Source organism: Mustela erminea, chromosome 13 (genome assembly GCF_009829155.1).
Source record: "Mustela erminea isolate mMusErm1 chromosome 13, mMusErm1.Pri, whole genome shotgun sequence".
NCBI lineage: Eukaryota > Metazoa > Chordata > Mammalia > Carnivora > Mustelidae > Mustela > Mustela erminea.
The window spans coordinates 69438450-69459758 of NC_045626.1; the positions used below are offsets into that span (position 1 = coordinate 69438450).

The 21309-nt window shown below is 54.4% G+C and overlaps 1 protein-coding gene and 1 long non-coding RNA gene across 5 annotated transcripts; one reads left to right on the forward strand and one right to left on the reverse strand.

Annotated features, from left to right (window-relative positions):
- The first annotated feature begins 10 nt into the window (after nt 1–10).
- On the forward strand, nt 11–19097 carry GAL3ST1 (galactose-3-O-sulfotransferase 1). 3 transcript variants are annotated; one of them, XM_032309316.1, is made up of 5 exons: nt 1797–1853; nt 13092–13134; nt 13971–14110; nt 14947–16831; nt 18879–19097. In XM_032309316.1, the coding sequence occupies exons 3-4, from the start codon at nt 13980–13982 to the stop codon at nt 16082–16084; spliced, it is 1269 nt and encodes a 422-aa protein (XP_032165207.1). In that variant the 5' UTR covers nt 1797–1853; nt 13092–13134; nt 13971–13979; the 3' UTR covers nt 16085–16831; nt 18879–19097. The 3 variants fall into 3 exon arrangements, with proteins under 3 accessions (XP_032165205.1, XP_032165207.1, XP_032165206.1); XM_032309314.1 differs by lacking the exon at nt 13092–13134 and having other exon boundaries at nt 11–1853; XM_032309315.1 differs by lacking the exons at nt 1797–1853; nt 13092–13134 and adding an exon at nt 9710–11100.
- LOC116571423 lies at nt 17284–19675 on the reverse strand. 2 transcript variants are annotated; one of them, XR_004277883.1, is made up of 2 exons: nt 19478–19675; nt 17284–18612 (listed from the first exon to the last, which is right to left on the reverse strand). It is a non-coding gene; the product is annotated as an uncharacterized LOC116571423 (long non-coding RNA). The 2 variants fall into 2 exon arrangements; XR_004277882.1 differs by having other exon boundaries at nt 17284–19055.
- Between the last annotated feature and the right edge of the window lie 1634 nt (nt 19676–21309).

Consider the following 21309-nt stretch of genomic DNA (forward strand, 5'->3'; position numbering starts at 1 on the left):
TGAACATTGCTTCCTCCTGTATAAATTAGGGGTAGAAGTTCTGGTACGTCTCTGGGGGATGGGGGTGGGGGAGGAGGGTTCAGTGACAGTGTTGTGCAGACTCCATAGGGCCGGGTGCCTGGGAAGGAAGGTGCTCTAAACACCAGCTGTGATTGTGGTAACTGGTTGCTAGAGTGAGCCCAGGACGGGGAAGCCAGCACCTGAGAGCTCTGTGCAGCTTGAGTCGTGGGTACTTAGCTTTACGTTGTAGGCTCATGGGCAGAATTGTCCAGTAACCCCCTGTGGGTGTTGCATGCATTCTGACTCGTGACCCTTGCTGGGCCGTCATTGCAGCTTCCCTCCTGCCCCTGACAGTGCTCTTGCTCAGGCCCGGAGAGACCTGCCTTTGCCCGGAGGTCCAGTGCCTCACAGCAGAGCCAGGGCCAGAAACCAGCACTTGGGATGGTCACTCAACCCCTCCCAGATCAAGCAGGGAATTTCTGAATAGCCCCCTCAGGGTGCTGAGGGCTCTCAGGAGCAGGGGCAAGGGTGGTGGAATGTGGGTTTGGAACTGGGTTCCATGTACCCCCCAGTCTAGGCACCTGAGGGCATTGGCCCTATACCCCTCAACTGTGCCCACGCTCTGTAGTTTTTTGGGCAGTGGCTGCAGGCCTGGCTGGGGGAGGAGGGTCCAGACAGGGGTGGGAGTGAGTTTGGGCAGGCTCTGGCAGGAGAGCAGAGAACCCAGGGCCCCTGTCTTGGCCAGGCCCTGCTGTGGGTGGAGAGGGCTGTGCTCTTTGCACGCTGGTAAGGGTGGGGCTGGTGGATGTGCTTCCGGGGCAGGGATGGGATCAGGGCCATGGCAAGGGTGCTAAGGCAAGGCTGGAGAGTGAGCCAGTTGGATCCAGGAAACCCCTGGCAGCCATGCAAATGTGGAATTTTCCCCATTCCAGCGTCGCCCAGTTACGGCGGGGGCAGCAGGGCTCTGCGCAGCCCAGGCCCCACCGAGTGGGGAGCAGGTTTTGCAATGCCCACAGCTGGAGCTGTGCATTCCCGGCCCAGGTGGGCAGGAGTTCCTGTCCTTGGTCCTCCTCTGCGGTGAGGAGGAAGCTGGGGACTGAAAGAAGGTGGATCATGGTTGGGGCGCCTGCATCTGGGTGGTGCTGTGCGCACCCCTTGTGGACACCCTGGAGAGGTGGGGTCAGCGGAGACCTAGTGGCCAGACTGGTTGGAGATAGACCCCTTGCCTGAGCTTCCCTCTAGGGATCCTGCCCCCATCCACATTTTAGACCCCCAAAATGTGTCCCCAACTCGCACTGACTTGAGCAGGAGGCCGTACCTTATGTTGGATATTTAGGATTCCAGAGACCCCAGTAAAAGCTCAGTGACTAGTCTAGCCACTTCCCTTTGCCCAGAGCTGGGCTGCCCTCATCACCAGCACCACGCCACCCCGTTTCCCAGGCACCCTCGAATCCCCTTCCGGGCCGGAGCTCAGCCGAGCCTCAGGGTCCTGCAGTGGGACAATGGCCCCGTTGGCGCTCCCGAGACAAACGCGCCTTGTTGAGCCGGCGGCGGGGGCGCAGCGTTTCGCGCGGGGACGCTGAATGCGGCTTCTGTGCGTCCCAGGCCGGCGCGGAGGGGCCGGGAGGGGGCCGTGGCTGGCCGCCTATTGGCCGCAGCACCGGGGGATGGGCCAGGCTGGCGGCCGCACCTGGCCGGAGGGAGTGTGGTGGCGGAGGCGGCGGCGGGAGCATGGTTCAGGTCCGGTGGAGTTGGGGGCCTGGGCGGGTACGCCCCGCCGCCTAGTGAGCGCCCGGGCGGCGCGGGCCCGGGACCGAAACAGCCACGCCAGGCCCGAGGAGAACGGGGCTAAGGTATGTTCTGGGAGCCCAACACCCACTGCCTGCCTGTGCCCTGCCTGAGGCTGCAGCCGGCGCTACCCAGACCTCCAAACGGGACTGTGGGAGTCACTCTCAGACCTGGGTGGTGCGAGAGTGCCAACAGCTGCTCCAGGGAATGAGTGCCCTTTGGGCTGACAGAGGGTCGGCAGCTGGGGGGTAACGTTGTTGTGTGCCCTGCCCTTGGTTTTTTCCTCATCGCCCCCTTTCCAGGGTTGTCCCAGTCCTCGGACAGGGTGGGTGGGGCTGGAACTGGGCTGGAGCTGGAAGTCCATTAATGATTAATCTTGGACACAGCAGCCTGAGACCTGGGGGAGGAAGGGCAGGGATCTCCCCTGTTCCCACCAGCGTTCTCCAGAAGTGGTTGGGGGGGAAGGGGCATCAGACCAGGGGCTGGGTCTAGGGGGAGGGATGGATCCCCCTCTGCTTGAGGAAAGCCCAAGGCCACCAAAGAGAATAAATGGGACAAGCCCTGATATCCAGGAAGGGTCCATAGGAAATCCAGCCAGTTGATTTTCTAGGACCAGTGTCAGGAGGGGATACAGCTTGGTCTGCCCTCATTAACAAGCAGGTACTTGGTCACAGCACAGAGCAAGACTGTGGTCTCTTCCCAGTAGGGCTCCCTGTTCCCACCTGCCTGGAGCTGGAGAGGAGGCAGCAGTAGCATCTGCACATCTGGCTGCAGTAACCCACACCAGGAGGAGGGAGGGAGGGCTGCAGGCCTGACACCCGATCCCCTGGGTTGCCAAGGTGACAGGTGCCATGAAAATCCTCAGGAGGACAGTCCAGTTGGGAGAATGCAACCTCTTCCTTTACCAAGGGCATGACCTGAGACCCAGAGAGGTTTAAGGCCACGGGCAGGCCTGGGCCAGAGCAGCCCCTGTACTTTATCCTGTGAAAGAGGGCATTCCCATTATCCTTAGGGGGAACTGAGGTCCAGGGCAATTCAGTGACTTGCCCAAGGTCATACATAGTTCAAAGGTGGCTGAGTTGATTATGAATCACAGGAGTCTTGTCCCAGCCCACATCTCAGGATTGCAGCCCTGCTCAAGACCTCTCTGCTGCTCTGGGGTCCTAGGCTCCCAGATTGGTCTGTGCTGCCCCAAACCCCTAGCTCAGGACCCCTCCCCCCCCTTGCCTTCCTAGCTCCCAGCTCTGCCTGACACTCAGGGGGTGGGCAAGCTGCTACCCTGGGAGCGGAGACAACAGAGCCCTGTTCCCAGCTGCCACCTCGGGCTGCTTCATTCCCTGCTTCTCACTCAGGCGGAGCCCTGCCTCAAGGAAGCTCCCTGTGGACAGAGGAGCCTGCTTCCTGCATATCCCCTTGTCCAGTGGGCCTGGGACTGCTGTTTGAGACATGGGGCAGATGCCCTCTTGTCCCCCAGCAAGAAAGAGTGTTTCCCTGACAGCCCCCACTCTGGGCCCTAGGGGACTGAGTGTCACTGTGGTGAGAGGCAGTGATTAACCTAGGCGAATGAGACACAGATGGTGGAATTGCAGGCGCGGCAGCAGGCCTGTGAAGGGCTTCTTGCTTCACTTGGACTGGGTGAGGAATATGGGGAAGAACAAGCCCTCTTAGGAGCGCTATTCTACTCTAGACAGGGAGGGCAGGAGAGAGCAGAGGTACCCTTGGGCATCAGTGGGCTGGGGGCTGGAGGAATCACCAGGTGGTTAGTGATGGTTGGGAAGAACTGGGGCCCCAGATGATAACTTCTTTCCCACCTGGCAGCTCCAGGTGGCTTGGGCACTCCCAGACCTGATTCCAACAGTGCCCTCCCTGAACTGCCATGAGATGTTAGGCAAGTCCTTTCCTACCTGTGACTCAGTTTCCCCCGATGTAAAATCTGGGGATGAGGGAACTCAGGTCTGGAGCATGGGAAATATAGGGGTTTGGATGGAGGAGGGTTGCCTTCCAGGAGTCTGCACTGATGGGTCCTATTTCATCTGCCAAGTGGGTCTAGAAGGGTCATGATAATGATCCAAGGTTTGAGCAAAGGGTCCTGCATGCCTCTTCCAGTTTAATCCTTTTAGTAAGCCCTGAGAGGGGCAGAATATTCCCATTGTTAAGACAATGAGGCTCAGAGAGGGGAAGTCACTGGCCCAAGATCACCCAGCTGGGGACTGGTAGAGTCAGAATTCATAGCTAGAGCATCTCAGCCTCTCCAGGAGGGGAGAGGCTGGTGGGCAGAACCCGGACATTGTGCACAGCAGGTGCTCAGGACCTTTTAAAAACCTTCGTACTGTTACATATTTTTATGCAAACAAGTGCATGACATTCCTTTAAAAAACATCTCAGCCGTGCTAGAGGATACAGAGAATGATTATTACCAACTTCCACATACTCACCTCCTGTGTTCCCAGTAACTGGGAGCTAATGAAGAAACCACTGACTTCTTGGTTAAGCTGTGTTTTGCCCCTTTGAAGCTACTTGGGGTCAACTCAGCCCTGGTGGTGACTTTGCCCAAGCAAGGCGGTGTAGCAGGAAGAGCTTGCTTGTAGTTCTGACTTTGCCGGTGAACTCCTCTGCTAGTTTCTGAGCCTCAGTGTTCCCACCCATCCCATGGCTAGCAGGTGACCCTGGGAAGTCTGTTGGGGGTTCCAGGCATGGTTGCCATTTGAAACGGTAGAAATAGGTGACCCTGCAAGATGAGAAAGTGCCTTCTGAATCATCAAAGAACATTGCCCTCTTTCAGTCAGCTGCAGGACCTGGGACCCAGCTGGCAGTCATCCCCGCAGCCCAGGGGGCAGGCAGGAGGGCAAGACGTCAGGGCTGACAGTTTGGGGGTGGTCCTGTGAGCCAGCAGCTTGGGGTTCAGCTGAATTCCCTCCCTGGGTGATCCTCCCCATCTCTCCTCCAGCACTCCACTCCGGAGGGGCACCCCACTGCTGGGTCCCTGCAGGGCACTGTGCCAGAGCTCCTGGCTGGAGGGCCAACCTGTCCTGTCTGCACCTTTAACTGTGCAGTCCACACTTCCCAGCTTCTCTGCCCTGGGCGCCTGCTGTTTCTTCCCCAGTTTTGGATACTGAGGCTCAGAGAGCTCTGTGGTCACACAGCAAGGTGGGGTAGGCCAATTCTCTCTCTTCCTCCAGCCAGACTGCAGTTTTTTAGAAAAATGGAAGCATCTTTTTCATTCTAATTTTTTTTCAAAGTAATACAGACTCTTTGTAAAACAAAATTGTGTGCCTGTATGTGTGTGTGTGTGTGTTTTACTTTATTATATATTGTAGACATAATTTAAATGAGTACATAATAAACCGTGGGGTGAATATCATGTAATATTTTTAACCATTCCCTATCATTAGACATTTAAGTTGTTTCTACCTTTCCCCTTTGCTATATTTTTGCAACCACCTCAGATCTCCTGTTAGGTCATCTTCTGTGAACAAATGGCCACAGGTGGAATTGCTGGGTCTGAGGATGGGTGCCTTTAGGCCTGTAATAGTTGCTGTCAAATATGCAGCCCAAGCACTGTGGGGTGAGTCTTGTTCCACTTTGAAAGTCTCCTCCAGTGTCTCCACGAGATTCCCTTCCAGGTACAAGGAACAGCCCTAGGACACCCTCACCCCTTTACCTTATCTTATAGAATCCTGTTCCTTTGTGTGTGCACTGAGCAAACAGCAGGGATGCCCATCAGTCAGGGAATGGTTCTTGGGGAGTAGTGTTCCATGGAATGTTCTACAGCCAATGGCTTTAGAGGCCCTTCATCTTTATCTTCTTGGGAGACTCTTGCTCTTACGGCAGGGCTCTTCACCTTCCTCCCCCTTTCTCTGGTGGATTCCATCTGCTCTTTTGACCTCAGTTCTCACCTCTGTGCCCATGCCTCCCAGTCTCTTTCCACTGAGATCTCCCTCTTGTGCTCCAGGTAAGGGATCTTACTGCTCTTTGCATATTCTACAAGCGTTCCCACACATCCTTCAGACTCAACTTGTCCTAAACTGAAACTGACATTGCCCTTCCAACCCCAATACTAAACATACCCCTCTCTTAGCTTCCCCCACTCAGGGACTAGCTCCGACCCAAGCCAACTCCTCACTTAGTCACCCCAACAGGGGTTCTTCCCTTCCCTCCTCCACACCCTATCATTCACCAAATGTTGTCTGTGCCATGGCCTACAGATGGTTCCAGTTCATTCCCAGGCTTCTCCTTCGTCCAGGTCATTTCATACCTAGACAGCTGTAACAACCACTGTCAAGGTCTACTGGCTTCTCCCAGTCCTTCCCCACCCCTACCATTCACTTTCCATCTAGCAGCCTGATGGGAATCCCATCTCCTCACTTCTTTGCTGAAGACTCTCCAGGGTTCCTCATTGCCCACAGGATCCAGGCCAGATTCCTTAGTATGCTTCCTCAAGACCCTGCATCTCCTGCCTGCCCCTGTCCCTTTTCTGGCTGTCCCTCTAGTCTCCCCCTGCAAACCCAGCCTCTGACATACACACATGCTGCACACTCTGGCCAAGGTGAATATCTGTTAGTTTCTGCGTCTTTGCACATGTTTTTCTCTCTGTCTGGCTCATTCCAGGGTAACAGGTGCATTAGTTAAGCCTAGTTGCTTAGGCCCAAGGCCCAAGTTTGGAAAGACTTAACACAATGGCAGTTTAGTTGTCATTTCATGAAATCTAATTGGGTGTTTAGGGAGTGGTAATGCCAATACCAGCCTTCTCCCTTCTTATGCCCCCCCCCCACCCATCTCCAGATCATAGAAGACGGCCCCATTCATCCAGCATATGCCAAAGGAGACCACAGAGAAGGCCCGCCCACCTGACATCAACAGCTATTATTCTGCTCACATTCCGTTGGCCAGAATTCAGTCACACAAGGACGCTGAACCACAAGGGAGGATGGGAAATGTAGTTCAGCCACACACTCAGGGAGAAAAGGGAACTAGCTGCCTTTGGAAATCAGAGAGCACATAGCCTCTTCCACTATCAGGAATCCCTAACTCCAGGAAGCCTCCCTGAGCATGCTCTTCCTGTCCGCCTCAGGCTGGATCAGGTGTTTGCATTCCAGCAAGCCCTACCAGCCTGTCCCCCATCACAGCACCTGCAGCCGCCTGCTCCTCTCACCCCCAGGACTGTGAGCCCAGAACTCTGGCCCGGGAATCATGAACCCTAGCTCGGGGCACGGTGCAGTGGAACAGATCAACTGAAGACTCACTGGGGTCACAAAAGATGTCCACAACCTGTTGACATGGGAGGAGGGAGCAAGCGCAAGACAAAATGGGACCCTTCTATCATCTGTATGGGTTTATAGACAGAAAAAAATGTAGGGAGGCTTGTGCTAAAGCTGTAAGGTCAGTGACCTCTGGGAATGGGGCTTTTTTCATTGTCTTCTTTACAGTTTTCTGTACTTGTCTGAATTTTTTTTTTCAATGATATGTACTGCCCTTATAATTAAAAACATTTTCTATATTTTGTTTCTTTGGCTGGGATGGGGGGAGAACCTGCCAGAGATAATGTCACTGTCAATACCCTGAGAGGAGAACCCTGTGGCAGGGCTGGAAGCGTAGGTTCTGCTTTCAATGCTTCCTACTCTAGAAAGCTCTGCTTCACATATCTCTTCTTTGCCTGCCTTCCCACCCCACCATGACCTCACCTTTTGTTCAGGAGCCTGATCTCCACTCCCTACTGCCCAAGATTCTTAACCTCTGGTGACACGGGTCTTGTCACATCGCGTCCTTGAGCGTCAGCTCCCACCTCTGTAAAGTAGGGGTGGAAACGGGGCCTCTAGTGACAAGGATCATGAGGGTGTGTGATGTGTGGGAAGTCCTGAGCACAAGAGTGAACTCTAGTCAAGAGTCCACACTTATAAACCACCACTCTGCTGTTTGTTACCAGCTCTGCCCTGACTCATCCTCCTCTCCATACATTTATTTGTTTTTCAACTAACTCAGTCTAGAACAGATGGAACAGCTCTTTCCCGTGCCCTGGGCCAATCCAGCACTCAGAGAGCTATGGACTCTTGGTCCTCCCTGTGGCTATTTAAGCTCTGGTATTTCATGGGGCCTTGAGGGCTGCTCCCAGGCTAGGTGAGGCTATGGGGGAAAGGGCAAAGCGTCTTGAGTGGTGTCAGATGCCTGCTGCTCCCTGAGAGGAGCTGGCAGCTGGTCAGCCTATGAAAGTGCTCAGTGTGAGATTAATAACTATCACAATAATGATCACTATCAACAGATGGTCAATTACCAGTAAATCTTGATCCCCAGGACCCCTGTGCCTGATGGAAGGATGTGAGGTGCTTTTCTAGGTATCCTCTGTTCATGGCAAGGCCGAACCCAGACCCGAAGACAAACCTAAGCCCAGCTAAGAGAGGGGTGCAAGAGATTTTGGCGCCTTGGGTGAACCTGAGGGCCCTTGGGATTTAGGACAGGGCTCCGAGAACTGCCTCTTCTTGCCAAGACCTTGGGAATGATCGGCACCTGCAGCGGGCCTGAATCGCGTGGTGTCCCGTGCACCGATCCCCACACAGGATGCCGAAAGGAGAGGCATGATCTATCTGTACTGCCTCTTTGATGAAGGACTTGGGGCTCAGAGGTGAAATCTCATCAGACTGATCCTCGCAGAGCTGGTCAGGTTCTCTGCCCCCAGGAGGACTCCCAGGTGAGTTGCTTGCTTTTGTGGGCTCTGCTGATTTTAGACAAACTTTGGTCTCTGGTTGTGTCTCAGTATCTCTAAGCGAATTTGGCAAGTCTGCATTTGGATTTTCCTGTCTGGCTCTGACAGTCCCCGGCTAACTGTGTGACCCTGTACGGGTGAGTTCACCTCTCTGAGCCTCTATTCCTTCACCTGGAGAGTGGACTAATGCATAGAGCAGCCGTGGGACTTAAACGAGATGTTCGAGGAGCAGTTAGCTTCCCTGACTCTCTGCAGGGCTCTGCGGCTGCTTGTGTCCTTGGTGCAAGGACACCTGGAGACCTGGCTGAGCCCCGGGGCAAAGGAGCTGTCTGGCTGCTGGGGTCTAGAGATAGTCAGGGACCACCCGGAATGTGCCCCTGGCAGAGGGCCCAGGCAGTACCTGCAGGGTACAGACACATGCCACCTGGTATCCCCAGGGAGGGAACTCATGAATATTCACATTCGCTGGAGCATGAGGGAGCCAGCTGAGCACTGCTGGGTGTCATTGGAGCGTTCCTGTTTCCCAGTGACCGCAGAGACGGCTTGGGAGTCAGATGTGGCTCAGACAGGGAGAGGAGAGGGGCAGCCAGCTGCGGCCCAAGGTGAGTGTGTCTTCCTCCACCCCAGCACAGGGGTCCCTGGGGGGAGCAGGACACCCGGGACCAAGGCCTGCCTGATTGTGGCAGTGACGCCAAAGGACAGATGGTTTACCATCCCGGGCTTGGTTTCCCTGTGTGCCTGCTGTGGGGATGAGTCCTGTTTCTCCTTCATTCTCTAGAGGGTGCTGGTCCAACAGAACAGGAGAAGTGCTGGGCCTGGCCTGGAGCCAGCTGTCAGCGTAGATGGAGGACTATGTCACTAGGGTAACCAAGAAGGATAGGAATAGAAGGGGAGGGACCATCGGCCCTGAGTGCCTGGGACTGTCACCACCTTGGGCAGAGGAAGAAAGACCCAGGTTCTAGTTCTGTCTGCTGCTGCTGTGCTGTGTGACCTCGAGTGTGACACCACCCTCTCTGAGCCTTAGCCTCCCTGCTATGCTGTATTCTCAGATTGGAGACTGTGAGACTCAGGCCACACTGTAATTGTCCATGGTACTCCATGGCTTTGGACCTGGGGCTGTCCCCTGACTGCAAGCCTCCATCACAGGCCAGGGGGCACACAGCTTGAAGGGGCCTTGACTGGGACCCTGGGAGGGCAATCATAATGATGTTAATTATACTGATGGCCATCCATGCCCAGTGGTGTCTGCTCTGCTCCAGCCCTGTACTGGGCTCTTTCCTTGTGGGATGAGGAAGATCTGAATAGAGCATCTTATGCAGGGGGATGGCATCATCATTTTAGAGGAGAATCTAAGACCCAGAGAGGGACACAGGCTTGCCTAGATTTCCTTCTACAGAAAGGAAACGGCTGAACCCGGTCTCAAACGCAGGACCCTGGTTCCAGGTGCTGGCTCCAGGTGGCCCTTGGATGTGTGACTCACACATGTGGCTCTCACACCCTTGAGTTATCTCTAGCTCCCTCTGTCCTGAGGGTCATGGGGGTCATTCACCAAACATTAACTAGGTGCCAGGCTCTGACAGCGCAGGGATGAGTTCCCTTCATGCTTGTCTGCCTCCGGGCACAGACGGGATCTCTCCTCCCTTATGGGAGGCCTGGGAACCTGGGCCCTGGTCAATAGTGATGATAATAATAATTAATGTGTACTGATCTCTGCCTGTGTACATGCATCCTGGCGTTGAAATCTCAGTCTCATGACTCTTCTCCGCTAGGCTTCTGGCGGCCGGCCAGCCCCTGTCTAGAGCTTGGTCTACCCAGGGACTCTGCCTGTGATTACCAAGGGCCCTGTTTGCCCTGATCTTGGTGCTGTGTGCCCATTGTACATGTGAGGAGACTAAGATGGGGAGGCTGAGCGGCATGCCCAAGTTCACAGAGGCCAGGCAGGAAGGCTGTTGAGACAGTAGGGACCAGCCCCCAAAGTGCTCTCTGTTTCTCCTCTCTTCCTCCTGGCTGCCCTGCCCCAGCCCACAGGGGCCAGACCCTGCTGTGCTGCTAGGACAGAGCCCCATTAGCCACACTTTGGCCTCCTGTGGTCGATCTTTTTGTCACATACACACTTCCTGCAGGCTTGGGACTGGGCTTAGGACACACCAGGCGGGGGCTGCCACGGACAAAGCTGGAGGGTGCATATTGGAGGCCGACAGACTAGGGCCTAAATCCCAGCCCTGCTCCCTGCCTTGCCGAGTGACCCTGGGCAAGTCACATCACCCCCTGGAACCTTGATTTCCCCATTTGCAAAATGTGGGTGACAGGAGGTTAGCCTCCCGGGATAGCTGAGCAGGATCAGTGAGATGCTCTAGAGAAGCCCCTGCCCAGGGCCTGGCTCATAACAGGGGCTCCAAGGTGAAACCCGAGGGCAGGCATGGTTTCAGGAAGCCCAAGTGGCAGAGTGGACAAATGAATGAGTGAAGCCGTGATGGGCTGGGTGGGGGCGCTGTCCTGGGCCAGGCTAGGCGGAGCCTGATTGGTGGTTCTGGGGAGCTGGTCTGCCCCCTGCTGCTGGGCCTCCACCCCAGATCTTCTGCTATCAGCCTCCCAGATTTCCGGCAAGTGCCCTGGTGAGTGGGGCTGCTGGGGCAAGAGTGGGCCCTGGGATCTGGGGAGGGCAGGAATTTTACCCTTCCGTGTTTTAAAGCCAGAGAACCTGAAGCCTAGGGCCCCACTCAGGGTTTGGGTAGGGAGTTTGAGGCTCTGGCCTGGCCTACTGCTCTGCCCTATTTTCTACTGGGTCCCCCAGCAGGGTGGGAGCCCAGTTGGGGCACCTGATGCATGGAGCTGCTTTGTGCTGGGACTGGGCCGCAGCGAGCCCACCCCGAGGGTGACAAAGACTGAGACGACCAGGACCAGGTCCCCAGGGGCTCAGGAGGGAAACAGCTAACACTCTTTGAAAGAGAACTACATGCTCATTGCTTTCTTTGCCTCCTCTGTCTCTGAAAGAGTCAATGATGGCGGCGGGGGGTGGGGGGGACTCTCAGCTTCCCAATTTTACAGATGAGAAACTGGGACTCCATGGGGGTTCCTGACTGGGGCCTCCACAGCCTGGGATAAGCACCTTCCCTTCCATGACCAGACTGGCTAGCCACCTTACCCCACGCTGCATTCTTTATCACCTGTTATTTTAAAATGTTGAAAGAATTTTGCCCTTTTTTTGGATTAAAAAAGCAGTTGTTACAGAAATGCATAATATAGAAAAATATTCCCATATATACCCCTTTTCCCAGCAAGGTAGAGGATACTGCCGTTAAAATTTAGAATACTGCCTTCCAGTTGTTTCTGGGACTACATGTATACATAAATGGATTTGGGGGCATAGTGTTCTGGAAGTTTCTTTTTTTTTTTTTTCCACATTATTAGATCATGGTGTGTTTTTGAGCCAGTCCACTTAGCTCTGTCTTGTTTTGTTAACGTATGCAGAGGACTCCGTCTGGGAACAGGTCTCGGTTTGTGTAACATCCCCCACTGATGGACGTTGAGGTCGTTTCTAATTTTTTAAATTTAACACCATGCCATGTGGGACTCTGCCGATGTGTTTCTATGGAATCGTTGGAATTTGGAGAGTTTATACATTCCTCCTTTGCTAGGATGAACTGCCTTCTAGAAACATTCTCCCCCATTCTCGTTTACCCCTGCCCTGTCCACCTTGCCCACCTAAGAGGGAACGAGGCTGTGTCATTGTTCTGAGGGAGGCTGGCTTCTCTTTTGTGTAGCTTCTTCCTCTGCACATTGCTTCCTCATGTCCTTTCCTGTGATGAGAAATTTCTAGAGGATGAGCAGAAGACTCAGGGCTGTCTGGTGGGGTGGGACCTGGAGTGCCCCTTCTCCAAGAAGGGTTTATGGATGCCTTGGGTAGCTTTTCCAGAGGGAAATATGTGGGGTCCTCCTCTAGGCAGGCTACTTAGCCTCTGCCCCCAGGGATGGTAGGGACGTGCCGTGTGTGTGGTCACGGGGTGGCGTGCATGAGTTCTTGTGGCCTCAGAGGCCCAAGGCCCCCATGCCGTGTGTGTTAGAGCCAGAGTGGAAAGTTTTGTGCTCTGCTCTTACAGCTAAGGGGAGGGAGGAAGGTGCCCTAAGCCCCAGCTCTCTCTTGGACTCCCATCCCTCAGCACGAACTACCCCCCTTACAGTTCATGCCTCAGTCCCCCACTGTTAGGGTTGCTGCAGTTAGACCAAAAGACTAGACCAAAAACTTCTCCCCAAACCCAAAACAAACAACAAAAAAAGACACCCAGTTAAATGTAATTTTCAGATAAACGCTGAATAATTTTTAGCATGTGCTATGCAGTAGTAAAATTAAACAAATTTGGGGGCACCTGGGCAGCTCCGTTGATTAAGCGCCCAACTCCTGGTTTCGGCTCAGGTCATGATCTTGTGGTCGTGGGATCGAGCCCCATGTAGGGGGCCTCTGTGCTCAGCACGGTCTGCTTCAGATTCTCTCCCCCTCACTTTGTCCTCCATGCTTGTGCATGCGCGCACACTCTCTCAAATAAATAAAATATTCAAAGACAAATAAGATTACACAAATTTTATTCATTGTTTATCTCGAATTCAGATTTACCTGGGGATCCCTGCCTGCTGGCAGTCAGAGAGAGGAGGTTGGTTTGCCTGAACCCTCTCCTTCCTCACTCAGAGCTTCAGTTTCTCCATCTGCCTGCCCTAGAGACCCAGGGGGCACAGGGACCAGTGAAAAGAGCTGAGGAGCCAGCCCTTCATTGGGCAGCTGGGAAGGGTGGCATAGGGAACAGGCGGCACTGGCTGGGTCTTTGAAAAGTGAACGATTCCTTGTGAATAGTGCTGGCCCCAGGCCTGGGGCGAGGGGAGAACTGGGCACTGGAAGAGGGCCTTCTTTTCTGTCTTAGAAAAAATTTCATTATGAAGCCCCAAAATGTATAAAGTAAACTGATGACACCCACGTACCCACCCTACCCTTAAAAACTTAAACTGAGGGATACCTGGGTGGCTCAGTCAGTTAACTGGCTGCCTTTAGCTCAGGTCATGATTCCAGGGTCCTAGAATCAAGTCCCGCCTCGGACTCCTTGCTCAGTGGGGAGACTGCTTCTCCCTCTGCCCGCCGCAACCCCCCTGCTTGTGCCCCCTCTCTCTTTTCCTGACAAATTAATAATAAATTAATTAATAAAATCTTTTTTTAAAAAAATTAAAACTGAAACAGTTAGTAGAACCTGCTTCTTGTGCCATCCCCCAGGCTCTCTCTGTATTGGCTTTGCCCACCGTCTCTGTTTGTGCCCCTGTCGCTGTGGCTCTCTGGGTGTTTGTCTCTCTGTCCTCCTGTGGACCTTGCCGGGGTGCCACAGAGCCTGCAAAGGGCAGTCTCAATGTCAAAGGCTGCCCATGACCCCACCAAGCCTTGGGCAGGCATGGAGGCTCCCCAAGGCTGGACTCCTGATGCTTGCCCTGCTCTGTGACCCCACAGGTATCTGAGATGCCGCTGCCACAGAAGAAGCGCTGGGTGTCCATGGCCAAGGGGCTGGTGCTGGGCGCACTCTTCACCAGCTTCCTGGTGCTGCTGTACTCCTATGCTGTCCCCCCACTGCACGCCGGCTTGGCCTCCACGTGAGTGGCTCTCCTGGGGGGCTGAGGGGTGGGGTCTAGGATGTGGGGGCACCCTGGGCCCTGCATTATGCTGTGCTGGGCAGAAATGGTGCTATGGGCAGAGCTCTCTGTGTAACCCTGGGCCTCAGTGTCTTCTGTAAAATGGGCATGATAACAGAGCCTGCCTCATAGAAGTGTGAGGACCCAGTAACACTGTGTGTGGGGCTGGGCTGATCACCATCTGAGGCTCCATTGGGGCCAGGAGGTGGGGGTGACTTGTCCAGGAGAACTCAACTGACGCAAGCTGACGCAACGCCTGGATTCAGACCGGGGTCTGTCTGCGCCCCCGCCCCAGGCCTGGCTCCTAACCATGAGGCTATCCCACCCCCTCATGGGGCTGCTGTGCCCAGGCCTGCCATGATTGGTGCTCTTAGCTGGTGGTATCAAGCCAAACTAGAGGAAATCACCAGTGATTGACTATTTTGGGTTGAAAACTAACCTACAAAATTTCCTGTGGTCCAGCCTCATGCTAATGATAAACAGACAATGCCGTCGCCAGGAATGAGACAGGAACCAGCAAGCTTGTCGCACTTGGACCTCACACCAACACCGCAGAGGGGCTGTTATTTCCCCCATTTCACAGATGAGGAAGGTGAGGCCAGAGAGGCCAAAGCACCCTACCCAAGCAGGACAGCTTGGACTGCTTGGACGCAGGCCTGTCTGGTCCCCTGTCCTGGCTCCCCTCCTCCCTACCATCCCCCAAAAGCCCCCATCTTTAGACACCGGGGCACCGGGAGTTCTGTGTCCCGGATGGCCCCCAGCAGCCCCTGAGACTCTCCCCACCATTCCGTCCACAGAAGGACCCCAGAAGGCACAGCGTCCTGCTCCCCGGAGCCCGCTGAGCCGGAGACCCCCGCCAACAGCTCTGCGGGAGCTTGCCAGCCTCGGCGCGACATCGTGTTCATGAAGACGCACAAGACGGCCAGCAGCACGCTGCTCAACATTCTGTTCCGCTTTGGCCAGAAGCACGGGCTCAAGTTCGCCTTCCCTAATGGCCGCAACGACTTCGACTACCCAGCCTTCTTCGCTCGCAACCTGGTGCAGGACTACCGGCCCGGCGCCTGCTTCAACATCATCTGCAACCACATGCGCTTCCACTATGACGAGGTCCGCGGGCTGGTGCCGCCCAACGCCACGTTCATCACCGTGCTCCGCGACCCCGCCCGTCTCTTCGAGTCCTCCTTCCACTACTTCGGTTCGGTGGTGCCCTTCACGTGGAAGCTCTCGGGCCGCGACAAGCTGGCCGAGTTCTTGCAGGACCCAGACCGCTACTACGACCCCAACGGCTACAACGCCCACTACCTCCGCAACCTGCTCTTCTTCGACCTGGGCTACGACAGCGGCCTGGACCCCGGCGACCCGCAGGTGCAGGAGCACATCCTGGAGGTGGAGCGGCGCTTCCACCTGGTGCTCCTGCAGGAGTACTTCGATGAGTCCCTGGTGCTGCTCAAGGACCTGCTGTGCTGGCAGCTCGAGGACGTGCTCTACTTCAAGCTGAACGCCCGCCGCGCCTCTGCGGTGCCGCGCCTCTCTGGGGAGCTGTACCGGCGCGCCACGGCCTGGAACGTGCTGGACGCCCGCCTCTACCGCCACTTCAACGCCAGCTTCTGGCGCAAGGTGGAGGCGTTCGGGCGAGAGCGCATGGCCCGGGAGGTGGCTGCCCTGCGGCGCGCCAACGAGCGCATGCGGCGCATCTGCATCGACGGGGGCCGGGCTGTGGACGCCGCCGCCATCCAGGACTCGGCCATGCAGCCCTGGCAGCCGCTGGGCGCCAAGTCCATCCTCGGCTATAACCTCAAGAAGAGCATCGGGCAGAGGCACGCGCAGCTCTGCCGTCGCATGCTCACGCCTGAGATCCAGTACCTTATGGACCTCGGCGTCAACCTGTGGGTCACTAAGCTCTGGAAGCTCATCCGGGACTTTCTGAGGTGGTGACACCCCGCTCACCCGCAGCCCCCTCGGCCAGCTGGATCGCTGAGGAGGGGCTGCGTGGGGGCGCAGGGGGTGGGGTGCCGCCGGCCTCCGCTGGGCCCTCCTGGTGCCATCCCGGCTCCCGGGGTGAGGTGGGGTCTGCTGCGGGGGGCACGGCCAAACCGGAACAGGGTCCTCGGCAGGCAGGGCCTCAGATCAGTATTTGACTAATTCTAGTTTTGTTTTTGTGTTTTGTTTTAAAGAATTAAATCCCCTTCCCTCCAAAAAAGAATGTTCTATTTCCTGCCTCCCCTTAAAGGGGAGAGTTCAGAAGTAAAGGCGTTTGATGTTGTGTTTTTTGTTAATCAGCCTCTGTGGTGCTGACTGGTGGGGCCCTGTGTGGGAGATGACCCATGAGGATGGGGGGACCTGCAAGAGAGCATGGGGGGTGCCTGAGTGTGTCTGTGGGACGGAGCCCAGCAGTGTGGCAGGGTTTGGCGCACACCTGTTAGGTGCTGAAGCCCTGTGTAGTTGAAGGACTCCCAGGAACTACCAAGACCTGGAAGAGCGTGTGTGTGTGCGATCATCCTGGAGCTCTACCAGTCACTGAGTCCAGCCCAACACTGGTTATGTGTCCAGCACTAGGCTGAGTGCGTTATTTCAATTCATCTTCATCAAAACTCAGCAATGCGGGAACTATCATTTCCTCATGCCAGAGATGAGGAAGGGAGCTCAGAGAGGGAAAGTCATCTGGCCAAGATCACACAGCAAGTAAGTGGTAGGACTGGAACAGGGGCTGGGGAGGATGGAGTGTGCGTCCAGATTAAGATTAAGAGTCCGTGTGTGTGTGTGTGTGTGTGTGTGATGGGGAGGTGGGGAGTTCTTGGGGTAGCACTGAGCAGCAGGCCCTGGGCCCAGGCTGAGGGTTCCTTGTATAATCCCATTAATCCTCAGGATCACCCTTCGAGGTAGGCATCATTACCATCCCATATTACAGATGTGGGAATTGACATTCTGAGAGAGATCAGAAGGGACTTAACTGAAGTACACATCAGACCCTAAACTAAACCTTCTCTCTGGGGCCCCAGACGCTTTGCAGCGGTGTGAGTATGCCTCAGCTCTAACCACCTGCGTCCCTCAGCCTCCCCAGGGGGACAAGTTCCCTCTCTGGGGCACAGGACTTGTAGGTCTCTAACTAGGAGCCAGGAGCCAGACATAAAAGGTAGAATCCACAGCCAAATGAGTTTATTGGAGAACTGTCTGTACCAGGCTCCAAGCCAAGTACTTGTACACCTTATCTGGATATCCACAACATCCCATCTTTATAGACCAAAGCTCAGAGAGGTTAAGTGATTTACTGAAGGTCAGCATCTTATTACTCTAAGAACTGGGTTTCCGGCCAAATAAGTGAGATCTTAAGCCCCTCCCTGGATTTGAATCAGTCTTTCTCCTGGGAGTGAGTTTCTGGCCCAAGCAGGGTGGAAAGAAGTTAAGGGGACCAACTGTCTCAGTATGCTGGGACTGTCCCAGTTTTTGCACGGAAAGTTCCCAAATCCCAGGAAACTCCTTAGTCTTAGGCAACCAGGATGGTTGGTCAGCATGGGGGAGTTTTGAACTCACAAGCCCCCTTTAGCCTCCTAAATTTCTTTGCAGCAAGAAATAAGGACACTTTTGAAGGCTTTATTTAATTCATATGGGAAGAACTAAGTGGAAGGAAGGAAGGAAGGATAGCCAAGAGAGAAAGATAGAAAGAAAGAAAGAAAGAGCCAATATTATTGACTCCAAATTTATGAGATAATCTCCCCCCCAATACACATTTTATTTGTCAAAGAGAAATATGATTTAGTGCAATAAAATAATATCTTGGGCTTGTGGAACCTCCTAATTTTATTTCCTTGGACCCTTAAGGGCCTATAAATACTGATAATAATATTATATGCCATCTAATTATTTATTATTAATATTGGCACTACTAAGCCCTTAGGGATCCAAGGAGAATAAATCTGGCAAATAGTAGATGCCAAGAATATAAATTGCTCCATTAGCATTTACTATCTGCCTGGTTTGTTTTAAGAACATTACAGTTATTAACTCATTTATTAACATAATATTTTAACAATGAGTAGTTGTCTGGTATGAGCGGGCACTTTGTGCTCAGCTCTATGCCCCATGGGAACATGAACAATCCCCTTTGCTCTCCTGAAGAGGCGACCAAAACACAGAGAAACCGAGCAACAAGCCCAGGGTCAACCAGCCATGCAGCCATAGAGGCAGGATGCAAACCCAGGTCAGTCAGACACCAAGGGCCGGTGCTTGCAGCCTCCAGACCCTCGGTGCCTTCTAGTTGGCCACCTCAGCCTCGGGATGGAGGTCTTCTCAATGGTTGAAAAAGGTATGAAGTCTCCAAGGGGCAGGGCTGCTTGATCTCCAGGAGCCACACTGCTCTTGCCACACCTGGACAGCAGAGGGCGCCATGGTACCAAAGTTGGTCTTAGCCGGTCATGACGTTCGCCGCCGCCAGGCGCTGGGGGCACCCATGGTTAGGCCTGGGCCTACAGGTGAAAGCCAGGGCAAGGGTCATGATTGTGCCCTGGGAGAAATTCAGTGGAACTACCTGTTCCTCTCTGTTATGGGATGAACTGTAACCCCTAAAAAGATAACGTCGAAACCCTAACCCCCACTTCCCTATGACTGAACTTACTTGGAAATAGGGTCTTTGTACATGTAATCAAGTAAAGATTAAGTCATTAGGGTGGGTCCTAATTCAAGACGGCCGGTGTCCTTCTAAGAAGTGGCAATGTCATGTGTCCCTTCACAGGGACAACGCCATGTGAAGACAGGCCGAGACTGGCGTGAGGCAGTTACAAGCCAAGGAATGCCAAGGGTCAACAGTGACCTCCAGAAGCTAACAAGAGGCCATGAAGGATTCTACCCAGAGTCTCAGAGGGAACATGGCTCTGCTGACACCTTGATTTCAGCCTTCCAGACTTCAGAACTGTGAAAGAATAAATTTCTGTTGTTTTAAAGCCATCCAGCTTGTGCCGCTTTGTTACACAGCAGCCTCAGGACACACACACATGGTCTGTGCTCGGTCCCTGCTCTGGGTCAGGCCTCTGTCCCTCACCTGGATCCCTTCCCCCAGGCTTGCCCCTGTGATCCACCGATAGCCAGAAGCCATCCTAGGCTCTGAGTGCTCCATGGTCTCCCTCATCCCTGGGGAGAAGCCATGCAACTGCCCACGTCTGTGGCTTCGCACAGGATCTTCCCTCTACCATAAAGTGCCCTTCCCGTTGCAGGCCTAACATCGCTAAGTGACTCCAAAGCAAGCTCTGCCGCCTCCTCTGGACCTTCTTCCCCGACATCCCAGCCCTCAAGCTAGCTTAGGGCCTCCAGGCTCCCCATCTCAGTTCTGCTCACCAGGGCACAACTGCAGAGATGCTTGTCTGCCAGGCGCTGATGGTGTGCTCCTCCAAGACAGGATCTGCGTTTTTCTTGACACAAGCAGCCTCTAGTACCCAGGCCAGTGCCCGGCACACAGTTGGTTTTCAATAAATGTTTAAAGGGGAAAGGAAGGAAAGAAATAGGGAGGGAGGAAGGGAGAAAGGAAGAGAGGGAGGAAGGAGAGAGAAAAGGAAGGGAGGGGAGGGAGTGGATGGAAGGGAGGAGGGAAGGGAAGAAGGGTGCCTGGGTGGCTCGGCTGGTGAAGCATCTGATTCTTCATTTCAGTTCATCATGATTTCAGGGTCCTAGGATGGAGCCCCGTGTAGAGCTCTGCACTTAGAGCAGAATCTGCTTGACATTCTAGCCAGTAGGGCAAGAGAAAGTTACTTCTTCCCTTGAGGGCATTCCAGAGCCTACTTGCCTTAAGTGACTGGGCCCTCATTTTCACTGGAAGGTAACACATTAGCCAAAGCACGCATGTGCAGGAATGAATTCACAAGGTGAAAAGTCATGTGTTGCTGGGATGGGACACAGGTCAGGTAACAGTTGACAGGGACCGGTAGAGGCTGGGACCCTGGGAAACACTTACTCTGGAGAGTAGGCATGTCCTGGGCAGGCTGGGGACAACCCAGGGGTACTAGAGAGCAGGAGAGAAGCTGTGAAAGGAGAGGTAGCCCTTGCCAACCTCCTTGGCATCGTGTCTTTGATAAGCTCTTATTGAGCACCTTCTGTGTACAATGTACCATGATGGGTGCTCAAGGGTAATATACAAAGATGAACTAGCCTCTTAAGGAGCCCAAGGCAGGGACCTGTGAGGGGCTCACAACAGCTGGGCAGAGAGCAGATGACAACGAGGTATGGGACTTCAGTCGGGGAGGGTAGGCTCAGTTGCCAGCAAAGAATACAGAACAGAAAAAGGAGCAGACCAGGCATTTGGAATAGGCTTTGAGGGAGGCAGATACTGCAAGGAAAGGCATAACAGGCAGAAGATACAGCAGAAGCAAAAGCTGGACAGGAAACAGTGGAGAGGCAAGGGTCCTGGAATAAGAAGGCGAGAAGGAAAAGTCAGCTCCTAAAGGACCCCAGAGGGACTTGCACTTCAAGCTCAGGGGTTTACAATTTCTCTCCATGGCAGCAAGGAACCAAGGGAGGCTTTGGAGCAGGGGAAGGCTCTTGGAGGCAGGCTGCCGGAGGACGGGCCAGAGGAGGTGGGAGTAGGGAAGCAGGGGAGGGGACAGGAGGGCCTGGGCCAGGGAAGCAGCAGGGGAGGGTGGGACCATAGGTATAGAGGGTGGGAGACTGAGGCAGGGTGGACAGCTGTGTGTGTGTGTATGTGTGTGTGTGTGTGTGTGTATGTGTGTGTGTGTGTGAGAGAGAGAGAGAGAGAGAGACAGCAGATGGTGTCACTTTCAACATGCCCACATCAATGCAGTGGAGCAGGCATCACTGTCTTCATTTTACAAATAACTATTTAAGCCCAGGGAAGCGAGTCCAGGGGCCAGTGGCTCAGGGACCCAGCAAGGAATGGACCCTGCAAATCACCTTGAGGTGGGGACTAGAGGCCCAGGAGGAAGGGGCTGGCTTTCTGGGGGAGGGGTAGGCATGGCAGGGCTGCCACTGGGTAAAAGACAGGGCCCTGTAGGAAGCCACAGAACGGGATCTGGACACAAGGCCAGAGAGTCAGATCCCATCCTGGCCACTGTAGGCAGCACAGGTGGACAAGTGGGTGATCTGATTGCAACAGAAGATACTGGGCCAGGTAAGTCGGGGGAAAGAGCCCTACACTGGCCCCAGTTTCTCCTTTTGTC

Bases quoted from the DNA above. Each gene is read 5' to 3' on its own strand.
- GAL3ST1 (XM_032309314.1), top strand. From the start codon at position 1,584: ATGCGGCTTCTGTGCGTCCCAGGCCGGCGCGGAGGGGCCGGGAGGGGG. The intron at 1,854-13,970 runs GTATGTTCTGGG...GTGACCCCACAG, and splicing joins CCGAGGAGAACGGGGCTAAG to GTATCTGAGATGCCGCTGCC. The intron at 14,111-14,946 runs GTGAGTGGCTCT...TTCCGTCCACAG, and splicing joins CACGCCGGCTTGGCCTCCAC to AAGGACCCCAGAAGGCACAG.